General features: G+C 39.1%; 2 protein-coding genes across 2 annotated transcripts; both read left to right on the top strand.

The window, feature by feature from the left end:
- The first annotated feature begins 1686 nt into the window (after positions 1–1686).
- On the top strand, positions 1687–12716 carry LOC127216741 (zinc finger protein 124-like). Its single transcript, XM_051177557.1, has 3 exons — positions 1687–1813; positions 12278–12404; positions 12602–12716. Exons 1-3 carry the CDS (start codon positions 1703–1705, stop codon positions 12661–12663), a joined length of 300 nt encoding a protein of 99 aa, XP_051033514.1. The 5' UTR covers positions 1687–1702; the 3' UTR covers positions 12664–12716.
- Positions 12717–13150: 434 nt separating this feature from the next.
- On the top strand, positions 13151–14733 carry LOC127216533 (zinc finger protein OZF-like). The gene is made up of 2 exons (XM_051177235.1): positions 13151–13158; positions 13427–14733. The coding sequence occupies exons 1-2, from the start codon at positions 13151–13153 to the stop codon at positions 14673–14675; spliced, it is 1257 nt and encodes a 418-aa protein (XP_051033192.1). The 3' UTR covers positions 14676–14733.
- The last annotated feature ends 8760 nt before the right edge of the window (positions 14734–23493 follow it).

The following is a 23493-nucleotide window of genomic DNA, read 5'->3' as shown; positions in this document are numbered from 1 at the left end:
TTGATCATATGTGACCTCATGACACTATTCTTCCCTCTCTCATGCCTAGCCTCCTATATCCTCCTGCCTTTCTCTAATAGTCCCTCTACTGTAGTAGCTTTTTGGGGTTTAAATATTAATACAAATGGGGATTGCATTGTTCTTATGAATACTAAGGTGTTGAAGAAAGATTTTATAATGGAGGAACTGAAAGATGTCCTAGTGAGCTCCCAGAGTTAACCAGTAAGAACAATGTCTCTAACTCATCAATTGTGAATGACCACTCTGGTGATCTCATGTCAGCTGCTCGTGGGATCCTGGGGCTTGGGAATGTTTGCACTTGTACATGTAGGCTCGTCTATGAATCTTCGACATAGAAACCTCTCATTTTGAAGAATTTTAAGGGTTCCCTTACATACCTTTTGAATCCTTTATATACTATTGCTACAATGTAACTACATACAGAGAGACACATTCACACACTTCAATTGAGTAATTATATCCTTCTTGGTGTGTTTTAATTATCTTGCCTGCAGTGGATAGATAAAAGGATAAGAGGTGAGAAAGCCTTGGGCACCAGCCTGTCAACTTAAAAGCAATATTCACTTCAAAGGGAATCTATTCTGAAGCTAAATATATGTGATCACGGCCAAAAAACACAGAATTTAGATTATTCCCACTGTGCTGTGAAGGGCGTGGGTGCTGAGCGCTGTTTTCCTGTCCTTGCACTCCCGTTTGACCTGCTTTAGCTTACCCCTGTGATCCCTCTGGGTTTTTCTGTAATGTTGGCATTTTTATGCATATATACAATAAAATATGATCATACCCACCCTGTCCCTCCTTCCAGCAAATATGATGTTTTATAGCGACAGAATGAAAAAAATCATAAAATCAAGACACTTAAAAAAAAATCATTGCTGGAAACGTTAGACTTCAGATGCAGTTTGATCTTGTGTTCTTGTCTTTTTGGTTGGTTAGAAAATTCGTGCTCTGTACATTCCAAAGGAGAGTACTGTTCTATTGTACATTCCAAACGACTTACATAATAGAAAGTTGTTAGGTCAGGTACAGAAGATGGCCACAGATGGCTATTCGGAGGGCTAAGAAGGGCCCAAAGTAATGGACCTGTAACACTCCAAAGTGTCTCCTATGTTTGATGTTCTCATCTGTAAACGGGCCTTACAGAAGGTTCAGCTTTGGTTCGCATGCATCATCCTTGAGCGTACACACCAGACGATTCTTCCCAAACCTGTGTCTAGACTGACCTAGGGACCTCTTCTCCCCTGCTTTCATGCCTTGTACTCCTAAGGTACTGAATGTGGTTGCTGGCACTATTTCTAAGTGGAAGAACCCATCGTGGCCCACTAAATACACCAGGGAAGAGTCTCTAAAAACCCAAACATGTTTTTCCCTAAATGCAAGGTTACCCCAGGTTGGACCAGGTTTATTCCAGGAAGGAAACAGGGTAGAACAGGCCACGGGGGAAACCTGTCGTTACAGTTGTACCCCTGCAGGAAGGCGTGTTTTCTAGGTTATAAAATGGTTCCCCACCCACAACCCATACCCATCCTACAATCCCCCAACCCTCCCAAATCCCCATCGCCTCTCCTTACCATCCCCCCTTCACTGCGCATATCATTCGCCAACCAGGGACTCTGTTGTGACTTTGCATTAACTGTCCAATGAGAAGCACGGATATTTGGAAGGTGTGGCCGTTACCGCCATGTTTGAGTTCCAGAAGCGGTTGAGAGGTCCCCCGACCTTGTTGACTATGCCTCCAGCTGATGGTAGGCCCTTTACGAGGGGGACCTGGGTGCATCAGAAACAGGAAATGGTGAGTGCCCCTGGAGTTGTTAGTGGCGGGGTTGTGGCTCTGCTGTGGCTTTGGCGTAATGTGGCTCCGCTGCCCTGACGTTCCCCTGGAGTTGAGCAGCTGAGTCTGAGATGCAGCCCCTGAGCTGTCGCCCCTCCTGCTCTTAAAGTGTGAGCGGAGCAAGCAGCAGGGAGTCTGGGATCCTGCACTGTCTCTGTGAAGCCGTTTCACTCCAGTCCAGGTGCTGTCGAGGTCTTGAACTTGAGCCGTGGTAGACATTGCGGTGCTGGCGGGTTAGTCCTGCTGAGACCCCAGGCTGTGCTGTGAAGGGCGTGGTTGCTGAGCGCTGTTTTCTTGTCCTTGCACTCCCGTTTGACTTGCTTTAGCTTACCCCTGTGATCCCTCTGGGTTTTTCTGTAATGTTGGCATTTTTATGCGTATATACAATAAAATATGATCATATCCACCCTGTCCCTCCTTCCAGCACACCACTATACTCAAGCACACCCTTCCAAATTAATAATAATAATAATAATAATAATAATAATAATAATAATAATAATAATAAATCCAGCCATTAGTTCTGCTAGTATGTGCATGCATGTTTGGAAAGGGAATCCTATCAGTGGCTATTTTCTTTAAACAGAATGATTCTGCAGAAAACTGTTAATTGCCATTAACTCCCGAGTACTGTACAACATTCCCCATCTATACCAGATCTTGTGCAGGTGGCCACAGCTGCTCCAAGCTCATGGGTACAGTAGCTCTGTCACGTCAAAAAGACGGCGTCCTCAGCCTCTTCTATTTCTTTTGCCTCCTCTTCTGAGATGTTCCTTGAGCAGTGGTGGAGGAGGCTGGGGGTAAGTTTAGGTACCCCATTTAGGACGGAGCATTTGGCCTTTTGCTGTGAGCAGTTTTTTACCTTTTATTCATCTCAGTGTTGATTGCTGCCTGAATGGAAAAAAAAAAAAAAGATAAAAAAGAAAGGGCATGATTGCCCCTGTGGTGGCGGAGAAAGTTTTTTGTAGATAAAAGGGAGCGCATAGCCAGGGGCAGAGACATCTGGGAGAGTCCAGAGTGGATATAATCATGTGCCATGTTAGCAGAGGGGAACCAGCAGCAGCCAGGAGGCAAAAGGTACAATAAGGTTAGGGAGCCATAGTGGTTAGATCATATAGGGAAGAACATCTCCTCCACCTGCACCCTCCCCATCCCCACCCATCTCCTCCACCTGCACCCTCCCCATCCCCACCCATCTCCTCCACCTGCACCCTCCCCATCCCCACCCATCTCCTCCACCTGCACCCTCCCCATCCCCACCCGCACTCCCCCCCGCCCCTCCCCCCAGAGTTCAGGGTAAGGACTGACTGAGTACAAGCCAGGAGGACCTTAGAACAGGTAGGGGAAGAGGGATGCAAGGAGCTCCTGCCTGCAAGGTTTGCTTTAATATGTTAAGTAGGCACCTCTGCCATTTGTCTCAGGGTTTGAGACAGCTTTGCCCACTGCAGAGAGAAGCTACTTTAACTAGGTTTGTGGGTCAGTGGCCAGGTCTACAATATTTAGAAGGCACTTTGACAGCATGACTACTTCACGAAACAACAAAGGCAGGTTCTACCCTAGGGCCCATGACCTCCTCAACATGCAGTACCAGGCATGAAATTTCATCCTGTGGAGTGGGCCTCAAATACAGTTTAAGTAGTTAGTCACCCTTGTAACATTTGTGGTACCATTGCTCCAGGGGCTTGTCTTGCTTAGCAGTTTGGCATTGCCTCATGAGGACCAGCATTAGGTAAGTAAGACTTACCCCAGCACCCTTAATAGCTCTTTCTGAATCTTGAAAGCTAGGTAGCAGCAAGAATTCTTATGTCCTGCAGCCAAAGTGTGATTTGTTTAGCAATATTGTTTTATAGCATAGTTGTGTTTGGTAACCAAAAGCAATGGCAGTAGTCTGTGTTACTCTGGAAACCCCTGGGGTCTTCCTGACCCAAGGAGGTATCTCTGTAATTTTCATTTAATAACTCCTGTTTTCTAGAAGCAAGATTGTCCACCCCCACAGGGTAATTGTGTTTGAACTTTTTTTTTTTTTTTTAAGTTGTATTTTGAAATTAGTTTACTAGCTAGTGGGTTACCAAAAGGGGTTTTATGCATTCTCAGTTTGGGTTCACCTACTGACTGACTACTCCCTCCTTTTCACCCCCTCACCCTATCATCACTTAACCCTTTAATTACCTGTACTTCCACACTCATGCACAGGTACTTTTGCATGTATTCTGTTACCCTTCACTTAGTTGTTAAAGTTAGGCTTCCATATGAGTTAGCCCCTCTCCATCCCTGGATTCTCATAAGCCGTTTCTCCATCATTATGCCACCATTACTTTCTCTTTACTTACTATATATACTTCCCCCTTTAGCATACCCCTCGCAAATCAAAGGGGCTTTTTCTAGTTTCCTGCTTTTTACTTGTTCTCTAAGTTAAACACATTAAACAAGACTTGGAGTTAGAATCTTCATAAAAGAGAGAACATAGAGTATTTTTCTTGCTAACATTACAATATCACTCACTATATATTTTTCCAGTTCAATTTCCCTGCACATGTCATTTTTTTTTTCTTTATATCTGAATCCATTTGTCTACTGATGGACATCTGGGTTGAATCTGTTCTTGTCATTGTGAATAGAGCTGCAATGAACATGGATGTGCATGCATCTTCATAATAGGATGTAGTCTGCTGAGTATAAGCCCAGGGGTGGTTATAGCTGAATCATGTGGCAGTTCCATTTGAAATATTTTGAGAAACCTTCTGATTGGTTTCCAAAGTTACTGCACTAATTTACACCCCCATGAACAGTATGGGTTCCCCTTTTGCTACATTCACACCAGCTCTTACTGACATTTGTATTCCTGATAGTGGCCTGTCTGATGTGAAGCAGTTGTTATTTTCATCTCCCTGATGCCTAAGATGTTGAGCTCTCTTTAAAGTGTTTCTTCTCATAGCTACATGTTTCTTCTTTTGAGAATTTTCAGTTTGAGTCCATTTTTTGGATTTTCTTTTCCCCAAAGTGGTTTTTTTTTTTTTTTTTTTTTTTTTTGGTCTTAATTGGGTGACTGGGTGTGGAGTCATGAGTCAGATGCCCGCAGGGGTCCAAGGTATTGGATCCTCCTGGAGCTGAGTTACAGGTGGTTTCTGAGCTGCCCAACTGGGAATAGACCTTGGGTCCTCTGGGAGATAGGAAGGTGTTCTTAACTGCTCAGTCATCTTTCCAGCCTCTTGGTTCAACTTAATAAGGAAGCAAGTGACTAGGGAGCCCACAGAGTGTTAGGACATCTTTTCCAGCTCCCAACTGTCAGGAATACTGTCTGTGACTTCCTTAAGTACTTGGGATTGAACCCTAGGTCTCCTCATAAAGAGTCTTTACCTTTGAATTCATGCCCATTACTCAATCCTTAAATTTCTTCTGCTGAGAAATTTAAATTTTCTTCATAGTTGTGTAGCCTGTTGTTTTTGTGGGCATGCAGTCAGAGCCAGATGACTTGCCCAGCTCGTACCTGAGAGGGGGAGTGTGGATTGAGAAAGGGTAGGTAAAGACACTAAGAGAAGGATAGAGACGTGGGGCAGAGTCAGGAGGGCAATCCTGTGATCACTGAATGCCCCTAGTTTATTCTTCAACATTCTTAAGTACCAAACCAGAAAGAGGCACATGGCAGAAGATGTCTATTTATCCTGTGTAGGAAGCAAACAAAATTACTTCCCTTAAATCTCCAGGCATTTGTTAGCCACACCTGCCATTGGGCCTTCAGGGTCAAGAGTGAACACACCTGATCCCAAGTCTGTTGTTATTTATTTAAGACATCCTCTAACCAAGGCTGGAAAGATCCTGTAGTAGCCCAGCCTTAGACTTTAGGTTTTTTGACTTATTAAGGACAGTTTTAAACTCTGTGACCTTGAGCAAGATGGAGAGCAGCCTAATCTTTATGGGTCCCGACACATAGTTTATTTACTTATTTATTTTTGGTACTGTCTGTTTAGTTTATTATTCCTGAGGGAAAACTGGAATATTTGGAAAGCTTTTCCAGCCTTGCTTAGTATGAAAAAAGGCTGTGGGCTCAGAAAGGGTGATCACGTAATTGTATGGTCTTTTATTAATTGTATTATTCCTTGCTGCTTCTTGAAACAGACTGTGAGCTGGGTTTTTATTATTACTATTATTTAGTAATAAGTAAATGTTATTATTATTTCTGCTTCAGTCACTTATTGTGGATGTATTCAAGTTGATTATATTCTTTTTATTTAATTTTGGCAGGTTTTAACCATTTTTTTACATTTTCCAGGGTTTTCAAGGTATTTCCTGTTTGCTCATGCTTCACTGCTTTTATTTATTAAATTTATTAAATTGTGTGCTCTCTGTCTGTTTGGCTAGGGTTTGCTAGCCTTATATTTGTTTTTTGCTTTCTTTCTTCCTTTTTTTTTTTAAACTTCATTGTATTAGCAATCAGCCCTGCGATTTTTGGGTATTTTGTCCTATGTATCTCCACCTATTATTTTCTTCCATGGTCTTTGTTATTTCTTTGTCTTATGTTTTTGAAATAGGCTTGTTCTTGTTTTTCTAAGACACTATTTAAAATCTCTCTTAAATTCTTTCAAAATTTTATTATCGGAGTGTGAGTGTGTGTGTGTGTGTGTGTGTGTGTGTGTGTGCGTGCGTGTGCATGAGCATGTGCATGTGCATGCCACAGTGTGAGGTAGAGGTCAGAGGACTAGTTGGTGGAGTCTGTTCACTCATCACTTTTCATGGCTTCTAGGAATAGAACCTGGATATCAGATTTGCAAAGGTAGTGAGTTCCAGGTTAGCCAGAGATACATAGTAGTCAGATCCTGTCTCCAAACAGATAAACAAGAAGAATAGATTCTTTTATCTATTGAGTAGGGTAAGTTCATTTATCTATGTTGTAGTTTAACTCTCAAGTTTTATATATATATAACTATAACTGAATGTAGGATGTTATGTTACTGGGCAGAGATGTATCTTGGCATTTCATGCCCATTACTGTTTCATAAGTGAAACAGAGCTTCCACATTTGCTGTGTAGACATGTATGCTTTATACATATTTTGTTAGATTGCTTCCTTTTTTGTGTAATGTTTTCTGACTAAGTTTGGTTTAGTGACAGACCAGACCATATTACCTCCTTTGTGTTTTGATTTGCTAATTTTGTTTTCTCTAATCTTAGTCTGGTGATAGGCCAAACTTGTGTGGAGTTTGGAATATTAGTTTTCCACCTAGGCCATAGATTACATCCTAGTATTTAGAAAGAACTCATTTTAGTTTGTCTTATACAACACACACACACACACACACACACACAAATCCACCACCAATTCCCTCATCTCTCCCCACCCCCCAAAGAAAAAGCCAGCTGTCACCTCATAAGTAAGAGATGGTTTTATTTTAGAGCAAGATAAGAAGACTCAAAACCTGGGAAACATGGAGCTAGCTTACCCCAGGCTCCATGCTTCCACACGGGAGCAATTTTATGATGTTTTATGACAGCAGAACGAAAGTCACAGATCACAGCTTTTTAAAAAGGATCCATACATAGATGGATACTTTTGAGAGGTTTTTTATAGCAAAACAGGGAGTCTCTCATGTAGGTCTCAGATGCTGCCTGATGATACTCTGAGTTTGGGGATTGGCAGAAACTAGTGGTCTGCTAAGTTAATAAGTTCCAAAGGTTTTTATCTGTTAGTCATAGGATGTTAGTTCTGACGTAGAGAAGGATGAGGAATGGCCATTCAGGGGAGCTAAAGGTAGCCCAAAGGTATGGTATAGGTTCTGACTCTCCATATCATTTTAGTTCTAATCAATCAATCAATCAGTCTTTGCAGACAGAGCTTCTTTTTTAGGAATTCTTAGTCACATTTAAATGGCCCTTTACTAAGTTGCTGTGTTTTAAACATCTTTGTGTTTGTATATCTATTTGTCTAGATTTTCTATTCAGCCCCATTATGTCTTTACTATTTTTCTAATTTTGTGCAATGATTTCCAGGATTATTGGTTTTTAATCTCCATCCAGATATGCTTCCTTTGACTTAGTTGTGTCTGTGAATGATACTTTCCCCCATTTTTATTCATTGAGTTTTTCATTCCTAGTATTCTATTCCTTCCCTCCCCCCCTCCCCCGATAATCTCAGTTGCTTTTCACTTTCTCTTTAATGTCATTGACATTTTTATTCACCTTGATGGTTTTCTTGTCCTTTTTTGTCTGCTTTTGCTCAAAAGACATTCTGAGTACCACCTTGTTTGCATGCTCTTTGAAGTCCTTGATCATTTCTACTAGTAACTTTGAAGTTTTTTTTTTTTTAATCTATTTCAGAATTAGAATTCAATAGCTGAGAAGTTTTGATTGTAGTAGCAGCTGGACAGACTGCAGCTGGGGCAAGAGGAATGACACAAATGTAGGGTGATGGAAAGAAAGGTAGACAGCAGAAACTGAAGATGGCTTGAAGATTTTAACACACCACAGGGGGGAACTTAAAGCTACAGTTGGTAGAAGAGGTCCAGAGAGGAAGCAAGTGCTTGGGTTCTTGGGTTGAGGAATTCCAGCTTCCTGAGCCCCCAACAGAATGGAAAGATGCACAGCAAAAGTCCTGATACTTGAGTCCTGCCACACTTGAGGGCACCGGGCACCATCTGTGTTACTGCCACGTGACTACTACCACCACCCCTTGTTTCTAACCACCAGGGATATAAGTATGCCAAAGACAAGTTGTTAAAAGACCTTCTTGACTGTTTATAATTTCTGTTTAGTTAGAGCAAAAAGACTCCACCCCATGGAACTTACTGAAAACATAATGTATTCTACTGGTCTCTGTATCTGTAGAGTATACTTCTACAAATATTTTAGTTCTATGAAGTGTATCATTGAAACTTTTTTTTTTTTAGTATTACATTGAATGTATAGACTGCTTTCAGTAAAATTATTTACTTCTACAATGTTATTTCTCTGACATCATAGGCATAAGAATTCACTTACTTTATTATGGACAGTTTTCATTGTAGCTGTTTTTTTCACCTTGGTTAGGTTATTTCCAAGTAGTTCAGAATAAGAATTTTTAATATACAGCCTAGACTACCCAAATTGGATTCTTTCTCAGTCAAAAGCACATATGAGCTTTTTCTTACTTTCTTCTTCTTTTTATTTTTTAAGATTTACTTTTATTTTATATGTATGGGTGTTTTGCCTGCATGTATGTTTGTGCACCACACTAATGCATTGCCTGAAGAAGTCAGAAGAGGACATCAGAGTTCCTGGAATTGGCGTTAGATGGTTGTGTATTCCCATATGGGTGCTGGGAATCAATCCCTGGTCCTCCGAGGGAGCAACAAGTATTCTTAAATTCTGAGCCAGTTCTCCAGCCCAAATACAAACTTTTCTGAGAGAGAAATACTTTTTCTATCTGCTATCTCCTGTTGTAAGAATTTCTATTTTCATTTTGTTACTTCATCATTCAGCATTTTTGTGTGCTTCTGTACAGTCTTTGCTCATGCTGCCCCCAATCTTATTTTTTATGTATGTATGGATTTTTTCAGACAAATGTTTTATAGAACACTCTGCTGTATTTAAATTTTATGGTGCATTTATGGTATGCATATGCACACGTACATCCCTAGATATCAGAGAACAACTCATAGGAGACAAGTTTTCTATTTCCAGCAATTGAACTCAGCTCATCCGGGTTGGGGGCAAATACCCTCACACACTAATCTGTCTTTCTGGTTTCCTTAAAGCAGTTTCATGTAATTAATACTTCAGAACAATCTCCAAATTAACTAGCTCCAACCATAGGATGTTAATTTTTTAGTATTTATTTCTGTGTGTGTGTGTGTGTACATTCGAGTGCACACATGAATGTGCGCCATGTGAGAAGTTCAAAATACAATATCCAGGAGTGAGTTGTAGCCTTCCACCATGTGGGGTCAGGGACTATGTAGCTGGAGTTTCTTTCTAGCCTTATCCCACAGCCATTTAGCCCCAAATAAACGCACAGAGACTTATATTAATTGTTAAACTGTTTGGCTAATGGCGTAGGCTTCTTTTTGGCTAGCTCTCTCTTAATTATTAATCCATTTCTATTAATTTAACTATTTCCCCATGGTCTTATCTTACCAGAGAATCTTGTCTCTCAATAGCTCTCAACAGGCATCTTCTCTGTTGCCTCCTCTCCCTAGAATTCTCTTCATCCCATAGCCCCGCCTGTTTTCCTGCCTGGCCACAGGTCAATCAGTGTTTTATTCATGAACCTGTAAGAGAGACATATATACAGAAGGACATCACCCATCAGGACTGACCTCAGATCCTCATGCATGGCAACAAATGATTATCCAATAAACCACTTCCCTGGTCCAAGATAAAGATCCTTAAAAGAATTACAGACATTTTGAAAATGAAATACTTAATATAGTAAATAAAAGGTTAGTCAATAATACCACCCGTAGACTACACCAAGGAGAATATATATATAAACCTGTTAAATAAGGTTGGCATCCAGAAAAATAAAGGAAATAAAAATGAAAAAAAATTAAACTATACCTTTCAAAACATCAGTTATGGGCAACCAAATTCACAAGGTTTTGGCATCAAAGATGGTGTGAGGTACTGAAAGAATTAAAAAAAAAAAGTATATAGTTATACAAAACAGAAATAGGAATTTCCCCAAGGAAAACTGAAAAGTACAAATGCAGTCTGCCAAATGATTGATAAAAGGAAAACACATCTCCACAGTAAAGCTCCAGGCCAGGGTATCAAAGAATAATGTATGCCAGTCCTAGAAAGAAACAGCTGCCATCTGTTGTTACCACAGATGTAAAAATCAGTTTTTGGTATCAAAGAAATAAATGCTTCTCCCAGCATCCTTGTAGAAAACACAGACTTGTATTATGTCCTATGGGGTGGGCCTCAAATTCATCATTTGCAATCTATGGGGCCTCTAGCAGCAGAACCAGTATTTATCCCTAATGCAGGAATGGGCTTTGGGAGCCCAGTGCCTATGGAGGGATACACTCTCAGCCTAGGTACATGGGGAGTGCCTAGGTCCTACCACAAATGATGTGATATACTTTGATGATCCCTCATGGGAGGACTCACCCTCCCTTGTGGGGAGTGGATGAGGTGTGGGATTGGGGGTTGGTGGGGAAATGGGAAGACAAGAAGGAAAGGGAACTGGGGTTGGTATGTAAAATAAGATTGTGTTTAAATAAAAATTTAAAAAGAGAATGCAAGACATCTTTGCATCATTAAACAAATATTGTACAGCACAAATGAATATAGTACATCTTCAACTAATATTTTACAATAGTCCCAGAGGACAAAGGACTGCTTCTGGATAGAGGAGACAGACATGACTCATAGCCAGATGGCAGTTAATAAAGCTAAATGGGAGACCCATGTTAGGATGAGATGTTTAGTTTTGATTGGGCATGTTAATTAGGTGAGCCAAAGGGGGCTTTCGATTGCTGAATGTCAACATATTAATAGCTGAGCCTTTGTAGTCAGCCTCAGGAGGAGGAAGTGGGCAAATAAGGGAATAGAACTTGGCAGCTAGTTTTAGGAGTGTAATCAAATGGTTTTTAACCTGACAAAGGGAGTGGGGGTGGGGGGGCAAGGTTGGCTAGAATACCTTTATTTCTACTGTAGGAAATGGGAGTGATGTGAATTGAGTGATCCTTTGTTTATGTGTAAATATTGGTATTCAGTGACTCTCAAAACTATACATTAACTTGTCAAAGTCCTCACTAAGAGCTATGGACCTTACTTCCTGTATTTTGTTTTAAGTGGATCTTTTAAGCCATGTGTTGTTCACTTATTCATGTTTTGTGTACATTGTATCTACTGCAAATACTGTTGTTTTATTGCCTTTTACTTCCATTTCTTTTTGTGTATTGTATTCCTTCATACATTCTATAGAAATAACTTTTTTTCTCTCTTGCAAAAGGAAGTTCATTGTTTAAGAAATATGCTAAGAATGACAATGATAATTACAGAATACTGTTTTATGTTGTTGTAAACTGCTGAATGGCAGTGAGCCCCTCCTTATAGTTTAGCTTGTTAAACCCATTTAATGTAAAATTCCCAGGCTCTAGAAGTGGATGAAGTGTACTAACAGACATATATAACTGTACATGCTCAGCAGAGCTGATGCTCACTGTGGGTTCTAAGTTGTTGAAGCTTGTGGTATGCAGTACAAAGAATAATTGAAACCAGCATCACAACAAAGCACTGGGATCTATATTACCTTTATTATATAGGCATACACTACCCTTAGAATTGTGTGCCAAGATGAGAGAATGATTAGTAAGTTTGTGCTATCCATGATATAAAGTGAACATATTAAGAAAGCATGGAGAGAACTTATCAAGTAACTAATGTGTCTCCACTTTTATCTTTCTTCTAATAATTACATTTTAGTAATGCTCTGAATTATTTTAGGAGCCAGTGAGCTTTGATGATGTGGCTGTGAAGTTCACTCTAGGAGAGTGGGCTCTATTGGATTCAAGTCAAAAGGAGCTCTACAGAGATGTGATGAAGGAAACATTTATGAACCTGATCTCCATAGGTAACAACAAAACAGTATGATTTTTTTTTCCTTATTCAATTGGAGAAAAACTGTTTTTTGGTCATCTGTATAATTATATGGCTTGAAATATTCAAAGGGAATATTCTTGTCATAGCATGACTGGTCATGTTATACAAGAGAAAAAGCTGGAAAATAAGGTTGAATAACATAATGATTTCTTGCTTTTTAATTTCTAGGGAAAACAGAGAAAGAAAATATTGATGTGGACTATCAAAAACTCCAGAGAAATCTGAGGTAATTTATACTTACAGAAAAGGGAAGTTGCATCAGATATTTGAGAAGGAGCGAAAATCTGAGAAATAAGGAAGCCATCACAATAGATCAAATTGTAAATTGACTTTATCTCAAACTTTCTGTAAAACTTCACCAAGCTTGAGACTTCATAAATAGATGAATACTTTAATTCAGTACTCATGTAGATTTTGTGCCCTACACCTGTAACAAAATGTGGTGTACCCTTTAGCTAAGATATTCTCTAGTGGTCCCTTACATAAAATTGCCTGTTGTCTACAGAAACATTTGATGTATTTTTAGAAGGGTTACTTTGGACCTTATAGTGTTTATGTGTGAACTAAAGGTGAGTTTGGGGTTTAGGTTGAGACCCATCTTCGAAAAATTGCCTGAAAGATATTCAGCTATTTAAAATTTGAGAATGTCGGATTCACATTGTATTGTGCTATGAATATTCAGCTTTGTTAACTGTGCCATAGACAGTGTTTATCAAAATGGCACTGTAGAACCTTTTATGGTTGGATGCTGTCCTGAGACCTTGCTGAATGTTCAGTTCTTTTATGTTCATAAATTCTATTGGAAATATACTCAGTACATTTGTTTCCTTCTCAGGACAGGGTCTTTCTCTGTGGCCTTGTTTGCCCTCAGCTTGATCACTATCTGCCACTACCTCCTGAATATTGCACTAACAGGCAGAGACCACAAAATCCATCATCTAGTATTTACCTAGTTATAAAACAGGAATAATGCCTCCCCCCCCTTTTTTTCAGCATTCAGGTCATTGAGCGATTCTGTGATTATGAATATGGTAGTCAGTATGGAAAGACCCACCAGGAGATACCAGAGAATATTGTTAGTGTGGACAATCATCCTGCAATCACAGTTTCTGAAAGCAGTATGTATGTGGAAGACATCAATGGTCGCTCGTCCTCTGATATGCTCAGTAGAAGTCAAACTGAAGAGAAATCTTATGGGTGTCAGGAACATGTGGAGAAGGTTATTAAACATGAAAAATGTTGGAAAGATTTCACTTATCCTGAGTCTTTTCAGACACTTAAGAGTACTCCTGCTACAGAGAACATCTTCGAAAACAAACAATGTAATGAATCTTATAGTAATCTCACTTCTCATCAAGACTGTGAGAGAACTCACACTGGAGATGAACTACATGAATGTAAGCAATTTGAGAAATCCTTGAAGGAAGAAAGTTATGTTCAAATATGTGAAAGGATCCATACTGGAGAAAAACCATTTGCATGTAAACAATGTGGAGAAACCTTCATTAATTCCAGTCACTTGGCCCACCATCAGAGAATTCACACAAGAGAGAAAACTTATTCCTGTAGACATTGCAGTGAAACTTTCATGTATTCCATGGCCCGTCAAAATCATGAAAAGACTCACAAGAGAGAGCGTAGTTACATATGTAAACATTGTGGGAAAGTATGTATTCATTCTTACCAACTTCTCCAGCATGAAAGGCGTCACACTCGAGAGAAACGTTATGCATGTAATCAATGTGGCAAAGCATTCAGAAGGTCCTCAAACCTTCACAAACATGAAAGAATTCACAGTGAAGAGAAGCTTTATGCATGTAAGCAATGTGGAAAAGCCTTCATCAGTGCAGGCAACTGTTACAACCATGAAAGAATTCACACTGCAGAGAAAACCTACATTTGCAAGCAGTGTGGGAAAGCATTTACATTTTCCTCATACCTTAGAAAACATGCAAGAATTCACACTGGTGAGAAACCCTATGGATGTAAATATTGTGGAAAAACCTTCACCCATTCTAGTGCTTATTATAGGCATGAGAAAATTCACACTAGAGAGAAACCATATGTATGTGTGGAATGTGGGCAAGCATTCTCTTTCTCCAGATCCCTCCAAATACATGAAAAAACTCACACTACTAGACAGAAATTTCACAAGTGTAATCAGTGTGGGAAAGAATTTGCATATTTCTCATTCCTTCAAAGACATGAAAGATCTCACAGTGAAAAGAAACCCAGTGGGTAGAACTTATATTTGTGTAAGCCATGTGTAACTGTGCTCAACCTGCTTTTGAAAATATTTATTAATCTTTTATTTATTTGTTTATTTATCTATTTGCATGGGGTTTCAGGCAAGAATACACCCATGCCCTGGTGTACATGTGGAGATTAGCAAAAACTTGCTGGAATCTGTTCTCTTTCCATTGTGTGAATCTCAGGGATGGAGCTCAGGTCCTTAAGCTTGTTAGTGGTCCTTTCCCTTCTGACCATTCCAGCAGTCATTTCTCGCTTTTCTTATGACTGGAGCTTCTTATGTTCTTTTCTGTGGATACTTTCTCCAAAAACAAATGGAGAGTTTGGGCTTGAGAGATAGCTCAGTGATTAAGAGTACCCACTGTGCTTGCAGAAGACCTGGGTTCAATTTATAACACCCACATGGTGGCTCCCAGCTGTCAGAGCTATAGCTGCTGGTGATTTAATGCTCTCTTCTGACCTTTGAATTGTACACACATGCACAAAAATATACATATATTTAGGATTATATATATATATATATATATATATATATATATATATATATGATACACACATAGACTTTTAAATAAAAAGATAGGGATAATATAAAATCTGCAAAAGTGTAACTTCTCCCATGTGTGCAAGTGTACATAGGATGAAAACCTGCTCTTGCATCAGGCATCATAAAATGCCCTTTATTCAAACACTGGGGCTAATAGTGCCTAGAAAATTGCAACACTGAATACAGGGGGTACAAATACTTTTGAAACTTAAGAAAAACAAGTTCCAACCAATTTAAGTTGTCATTAAAAATATGAGCGATCCAGGGGTGGTAGCACACATCTTCAATCCCAGCACTTGGGATACAGGGGCAGGCAGATCTGTCTGAGGTCCAGGCCATTTAGGGATACTCAGATCCTGTCTCAAAAAAGGAAAGAAGGGTGGGGGGTAATGTAGATAGTTCAAGGTCAGCCTGAGTTACACAAAACTCAGAAAAGAAAAGAATGTTGTGTTTTTCTTATGTAATTGAATCTTATAAAAATGAAAAAGGTGAATATCTTGAGCCAATTAAATCTGTAAATAAACTATTCCTGAAAATACCCTGAAAGAAATTAAGTAAAAGTCATGCATGTCTACAATATTTGCCTATTCTTACTGAAGACTTCTTGACTTTGCTTTACTTCTTTTTTCATTGAAAGTATAATTTAGTGAATAATTTAGTATGATTGCACATGCCTATTATCCCTGCTGCTCAGAGCTGAGTAAACTTGAGTTTGCATTTAAAGACCATAAAGACAACTCCTTAAGGAGCAAAACATAAACTGTCTGTCTGGATTGTAGTGGTGATGGAACTTTGCCAAATCAATTGCATTTTAGTCAATTAATGAGTATTTTTTATGGGTATTGTTTTGAAATCATGAGGTGATGCTTTACCCTTTACTATAAAGCTATATTGGACTTACTGAATTGCAGTTATGTGTTGTGCACATATGTGTTTGGGCATGAGTGTTCTGAGTGTACATTTGGATATCAGAGGACACTCCTTATTACACAAGTCCAGAAGTTGGAACTCAGTTTGTCAGGCTTACAGGCATGCTGTTAAACCATCCTACCAGCCCTTTAAGACGTTTTGATTAGTATTTTCTGACCCATCATTACACAGTAGTTTCTTAAAAAAAGAAGAAGATCTTTTCATTGTTAATTCCTTGACAGTTTCCATGTTTGAGTGGGCACTCCAGTTTTCTCAAACTTAGATTTGATGGTTTGTATTTTGTGATATATACTATCTCGAAATAAGAAATTTTTTTGTGTTTCCCTATTAGTGTATGTGTGTCTGTCTGTATGTGTGTGTTTATTGCAGATATTCAGAAGTAGAGGTCAGAAGACAGCCTTCAAGAGTTGGTCCTTTGACAGGCTGTAGTATCAAGTCATTTACCTCCTGAGCCCTGCCCAACCTACATAAGATTTTTTAAATGTTTTTATGTGCTATAAATAATTATAACTATAATTAAGCACTGTAACTATTTCTAGTACTAAGGAATGTTGCACACTGAGATGGTGCAACTGCTAAAAGAATATGCATTGATGTTCAATAGGATCTGAGTTTAGTTCCTAGGACCCATGTCCAGCAGCTAACAGCCCCCTCTAACTCCTGTTCCACTAAATCCAATCCATATGACCTCTAAGAACACATGTACTCACATGCACATACTCACACAAATGCACGTAAATTGATTACAATTAAGTGTGGCTTTGTTTTGTTATTGTTGAACAGTATTTTGATATTGCTTATTCAACTGAGGGGTTGAATAAAATTCTATCACTTTAATTTTCTCACTTGGCTGTAGTAATGTAGCAAGAAGAAGTAATTCATGCTTACAAGTTACTTTCATTTTAAAGATGCCAATGGCAGGATGTGGTGGCACACACCTTGATCCCAGCACTCAGCAGATCTCGGAGTTCAAGTCCTGCCTAGTCTACATAAGAAGTTCCAGAAGATTGGCTTTTATAGGAGTTAAGTCCTAGTTGTGTAGACTTGCTTTTCTCCCTTATTCAGTGTTTCACAAAATATATTGGACTCTGTTCTCTATCACTGTCAATACTTCTTAGCAGCACAAGATTTATAAAGTATGATAAAGGAAAATGTAAATGAGATGTGTGTTTAATACAGCCAAAGTAGTGAACACTAACTTCTACCTTACACTGCTAAAAAACACTTCAATCATTTATTGTAAAGTTGGTTAAAAAAAAAAAAAAAAAACTTGATTCTTAAATAAACTATTCATTGTGTGTAATCTGTATAGTACTAGTTTTGTGCAAGGGAACACATGATTGTCACACAACAGAGATCTCTTGCTTTCCATACTCAACAGAAAGTACAATTCAGTATATTACCCAACCCAAAAAAAAAAAAAAAAATCCAGCTTTAAAAGACCCAGCTTCCCTTGTCTTTTTATCATTTTACCCCCTTTTATTAAAAATAGATCCTTTTCTCATACAATGTATCCTGGTTGAAGTCCCCCCCCCACCCCACTTTCCTACCAGATCCTTCCCACCTCCCCTCCCTTCAGTAGAAAAGAATGGTTTTCTAAGAGATAAAAGTCAAACATGGAGGCAGGACATGGCATTCCAACAGAAGGAAAAGTGCCCAAGAATAAGCACAAAAATCAGAGGTCCATTCTTTCACACACTCAGGAGTCCCATAAAGACACTAAGGTGGAAGCTATGGGGTGCAGACTGATGTAGGCCATATCCCTGCTTCTTCAGTCTCTTTGAGTTCATATGAGCTTTGCTCAGTTGAGTTAGACAGCCTTGTTCTGGTGACCTCTGTTCCCTCTAGTGCTATATATATTCTTTGTGCTTCCTCTTCTTTGAGGTTCTCTTCCTCAGCTCTGAGGGAAGGGATTTGATGGTGACATCCTATTTAGAGTTCTGTGTTCCAAGTTCTCTGTGTATAATGTCTGGCTGTGGGTTTCTGTTTTTTGTTTGTCTTTAAAGACAGCTTCTCACTATGGAGTCTTGGCTGGCCTGTACCTCTTTGTTTAGACCAGACTGTCCTTGAGCTCACAGATCTGCCTACCCCTGCATCCCTAGTGCTGGTACTAAAGGTACCACACTCATCTTTCATGTTTGCTTTTCAACTATCATTAAAAACATACAAACATGCCAAGTCAGACCTTGGTAAGTCATTTTTCTTAGGTCAGTAGAAATACATCTTTTTACATAGCATACAATCTTCGTGTCATTTATGACTAAACAAAAAGTTGAGTTCTCTTGGTTTAAGCCGAGTAATGGCCAGAGACAGCACCACTTGTGTTAGATACTAGTTTTAAATCATCCTTCATATTGTTTGTGTAGCATTTGGTTAATACTTCTTTAAAGATATAGAATTCGGAATGAGTAGCCAGTTTCCAACAGTCTAACCTATCCCCAGCCTTGGAAGTTTTGATGTTACAATCTCACTGTCATTGATTGTTATAGATGTGCTTCAGTTGTTTATCTTTAAGCTTAATTTGGTGGATTATATGCATCTAGAAATGAACAAATTCTTTTTAAGAGTTTCCAATTCAGTGGAATATGCATTTTAAAGGTATGTCATAATGATTTTCTGAATTTTGTTGGTGTCCTTTTTACCTATATAGAACGTGGGTGTTCTATTTTGGTTAGTTTGACTAAGAGTTTGTTAAAGTGGTTTAAGTCTTGACAGCACCAACTCTGCTGTAACAGTACTTGGTGTCTAGCTTATTTCCTCTTCTTATTTCTTTTTAAAACTATTACTTTATATCTCTCCCTCACTCTCTCTCTCTCTGACACTATGTGTGCATGTGTATGCTATGCGTGTGTAACCACTCACCACAGGGCTGGAAGTCTGTTGTTTGAACTATAAAATGCTGTATATAGGTTTTTGTCCCCCATGACATTTCCTGTATTCTTGGACTATTCTTTCAAGACTTCATCTAATTCATTCTTTTTATCCCACTGAGTGAAAGTAAAGAGCATTACTAAGCTAGAGTCAATGAATCAAGCTTTATTTTACTTACAGGACTGACTCTCCAAAGCAGGATTTGGGAGGACTGTATGGATGAACTTTTCGGGCCTCTCTATAGAGGAGAACAAGGTTCAGACTTGGGATTTCCAAAGGAATTTGGTATTTAAGGACCTGACAAGTGAATTACAGAAGCAAATAGCAGATAAGATTATTTGATAGAACATCTTGGAAGAATATCTCAAGATTGCTTGGCAGAGTACTTTATATTATTAGAGCAGAGTTGAGGGTCCAGTCAAATACCATACAGTGCAGAACATGTCCAATTCCAGGAATAGGTTAGAGACCTGAGTTTTGCAGTAAAGAAAAATGAACTTATTTTGACCTTGTAACAACATGGCTTCTAATGTTACAGTTAGAAGGCTGGTCTATCAATTCTCATTGTGATTATTTACTTTGGATTTGATACTTCACAAAGTGGTCATTCTGCCTTGGATTTTAATATTTTTTGTTTATTCATTGGGGATTCTACATCTCAGGTTATTTTGTTAGTTGGATTTTTCTTTCCATACCTGTTGTATTTTTTTCAGGTAAGATTTTTGTAATATTCAAAGAGAGCCAGTCTATAGAAAGTTTTAGGTTATGTTCTTTCTCAGTGGACAGAGAAAATATTAATTGCAAGAATGACACAGCATCTAACTATAGTAGTTAAAAACAATGTCTTCAACTTTTAATATCTATTGAGGTGTTGGCTAAGTAGGATATAATGTATATGAGATAAGAGTTTCTAAGTTAACCCACTGCACAGACAGGACCAAGAGGTGAGTGAGAGCCTCCCATCTGGACCAAACAGCCTCTAGGCCTTAGGCCCTGGAGCAAGACCCTGGGCCCCTCCCACACCCATATCAGCCACACTAGATGGTCAGCAGAAAAGCCTGCACTAACACCCCCCCCATCAGACCCTGTAATCTATAAAACCACCTCCTCCAAACTCACACACAACCCCTTAGATGTCAGAGGTGCCCTTAGACACAGACAGTGACTGTACAGAGATGACCAAGTGCAGCTTCCTATCCTATCTTGAACAGATCACTGAGACATAGACAATGACTGCAAGGATTGGACTAAGTGGCTAAGAAACTGCCTTCACAGACTGGAGGAAGAGATTGGTAGACTCCAATGCAAGAATCTATTTAACAGCCTAAAGAGAACCTAGTGTCTCTATAACAGGAAGCCCTGGACACCCTAATATAGAAGAAGCAGAAGAAAATGACATTAAAAATAACTTTATGGTGATTACAGAGATCCTTAAAGAGAAAATGAAAAAATTCCCTTAAAGAAATCGAGGATAAGACAAACAAAAAATTGGAAGAAATCAGTAAATCTCTCAAACAGAGCCAAGAAAAATCAAACAGGTGAAAGAAACAGTTCAAGATTTGAAAATTGAAATAGAGGCCATAAAGAAAACAAAAACTAGCCAGGTGGTGGTGGCTTACACCTTTAATCCCAGCACTTAGGAGGCAGAGGCAGGTGGATCTCTGTGAGTTCGAGGCCAGCCTGGTCTGCTGAGCAAGTTCTAGGACAGCTTCCAAAGCTACAGAGAAACCCTGTTTCAAAAAAATAACAAAAAACAAAACAAAACAAAATCCACAAAAATAACAAAACAAAAAACACAGAAGGAATTCTGGAAATGGAAAATTTGGGTAAATGAACAGGAACTACAGATGCAACAGAATGTAACAAATGGCAGAGAGAATCTCAGGCTTAGAAGATACAATAGAGAGCTTCCCCTCAGCCTTGGCTCTGTTGGACCCACTGATCAGGATGAGTATTTGGCCAGAGCATCCTCCCCGTGGAACTTCCTGGGTGGGTTCTGCACTGGACCTAACCCATCTGGAGCCTGCCCTAACTGACCTTTGGGACCCTTTGCCTGCCTTCTGCCTTAGTGCTTGAGACCACCCAGACCCTCTATTCCCCACATCATTGGCCCTGCTTGAGAGACCTCCAAGAGAGCTAGGAAAATCCACAGTTACTTAAATGGAACTCCTGATCCTCCTACACCTACTTGGAGAGCAGGGTAGAGAGAGAGAGAGACTCTACCTGTACCCACTGAAAGAAGCAATGGGAAGGTGGCAATACAAGAAAACACCCAATAATAGAAAGACAAGCATGACACCACCAGAATCTAGGGACTCTACACCTAGACCTGAACACATCAAAGCAGATGAAGCAGAAGAAAATGACCTAAAAAATAACTTCATGAAAATGATAGAGGCCCTCAAAGATGGTGTGAGAAAATCCCTTAAAGAAATGGAAGAAAAAAAACAAACAAAAAATTGGAAGAAGTAGAGGAAAAGACCAAGCAAAAAATGCAAGAAATGAACAAATCTCTTAAAGAAAGTAAGGACAGCCAAGAAAAAAAAAAAAAAAAAAAAAAAAAGAAGGCAACAATTCACACAGTTAAAGACCTGAAAACTGAAATAGAGACAATAAAGAAAACACAGACCAAGGAAATGCTGGAAATAGAAAAACTGGGTAAATAATCAGGAACTACAGATGCAAGCATAACCAAAAGCATACAAGAGATTAAAGAGAGAATCTCAGGTGCTGAAGATAAACTAAAAATAAATTCATCAACCAAAGAAAATCTTAAATCCAACAAATATTTAACACAAAAATCCAAGAAATGTGGGACACTGTGAAAAGGACAAACCTAAGAATAATAGGCATAGAAGAAGGTGAAGAAGCCCAACTCAAAGGTGCAGAAAACATGTTCAACAAAATCATTGAAGAACAAACTTTCCTAATCTAAAGACGGACATGCCTATGAAAGTACAAGAAGCATACTGAACACCAAATAGACTGGACCAAAAAGAAGGAGCAGCGTCACGTCTACCTCGGCCAGCAAGGAAACACAACCATGACTCTTCTTCAAGCAGCTTATTCAGGAACCTTGTACATCAGCTTCTCTCTCTCCCAGCCCCAGCAAGCCCTTAAATGTGTGCTCACTGCCCAATCAGCTCATGCCACCTGGCAATCCTGGATAGGCCACAGAAGGAGGAAGCGCACCAGATCCATCAAGCACTTCCAAATAAGGCTTGTTTACAGCTAAGCTCAGACTACCTGGCATCCAGCCAGGAGCCATCTTGGGGCTATGGCTTCCCACAGAGGAGGAGGAGAAGAAGAAGTTGCTGCATAAAGGAAACTTAGCTCAACTTTGAAGACAGATATTATCTCAGAGTAAAAGGTTGGGTCAGACATCTATAGAACATTCCACCCAAACACAAAATAACATACCTTCTCAACACCTCATGGAACCTTCGCTAAAATTGACCACATACTCAGTCATAAAGGAAATCTCAATAAACACACATAAAAAAATGGAATAACACCCTGTATCTTATCAGATCACCATTACTTAAAGTTATAGTTCAACCAACAAGAACACAAATTCTAGAAAGCCTACACACTCGTGGAAATTGAATAATTCTCAACTGAATCATAACTGGGCCAAGAAAGAAATAAAGAAATTGAAGACTTCCTAGAATTCATTGAAAATAAACACACAACCTACCCAAACTTATGGGATACTATGAAAACAGTACAAAGAGGGAACACTAAATGCCTACATAAAAACGTTGGAAAAATCCTACCCTATTGAATTAATAGAACACCTGATAGCTCTATAACAACAACAACAACAAAGCAAACTCAGGAGTAGATACCAGGAAATAATCAAATTGAGAGCTGAAATCCATAAAATACAAACAAAGAAAACAATACAAAGAGTCAATGAAACAGAGTTGGTTCTTCAAGAAAATTAACAAGATAGTTTATCCAAACTAACCAAAAGTCAGAGAGAGTATACAAATTAACAAATCAGAAATGAAAACGGGGACATAAAAACAGACACCGAGGAAGTCCAGAGAATCATTAGATCATACTTCAAAAACCTGTACTCTATATAAGTGGAAAATCTAAAAGAAATGAACAACTTTTTGGGATAGGTACCACATATCAAAATTAAAATAAGACCAGATAAACAATTTACATAGACCTATTACTTCCAAGGAAATAGAAGCAAAAAAAAAAAAAAAAAAATCCCAGGACCATGTCTTCAGCACAGAATTCTACCAGAATTTCAAAGAAGAGCTAACTCCAATACTCCTCAAATTGTTACACACAGTAGAAACAGAAAGAACAATGCCACCGCCTATCTCTGCAGGTCCACTCTGAGTTCCTGTGGGCAAGATCCTTGACCCCCAAATCCTGGCCTCTGCCAAAGAAGGAGGTCTCAGCTGGAAAGCGCCAGTTTCCAGTGAAATCTGACTATCCTGCAAAA

This window comes from Phodopus roborovskii, unplaced genomic scaffold (genome assembly GCF_943737965.1).
Source record: "Phodopus roborovskii unplaced genomic scaffold, PHOROB, whole genome shotgun sequence".
Lineage (NCBI taxonomy): Eukaryota > Metazoa > Chordata > Mammalia > Rodentia > Cricetidae > Phodopus > Phodopus roborovskii.
Note: the sequence above shows the minus strand (reverse complement) of the source record. Positions and strands in the feature narration are given on the sequence as shown.

Bases quoted from the DNA above. Each gene is read 5' to 3' on its own strand.
- LOC127216741 (XM_051177557.1), top strand. From the start codon at position 1,703: ATGTTTGAGTTCCAGAAGCGGTTGAGAGGTCCCCCGACCTTGTTGACT. The intron at 1,814-12,277 runs GTGAGTGCCCCT...GAATTATTTTAG, and splicing joins TGCATCAGAAACAGGAAATG to GAGCCAGTGAGCTTTGATGA. The intron at 12,405-12,601 runs GTAACAACAAAA...TTTAATTTCTAG, and splicing joins TATGAACCTGATCTCCATAG to GGAAAACAGAGAAAGAAAAT.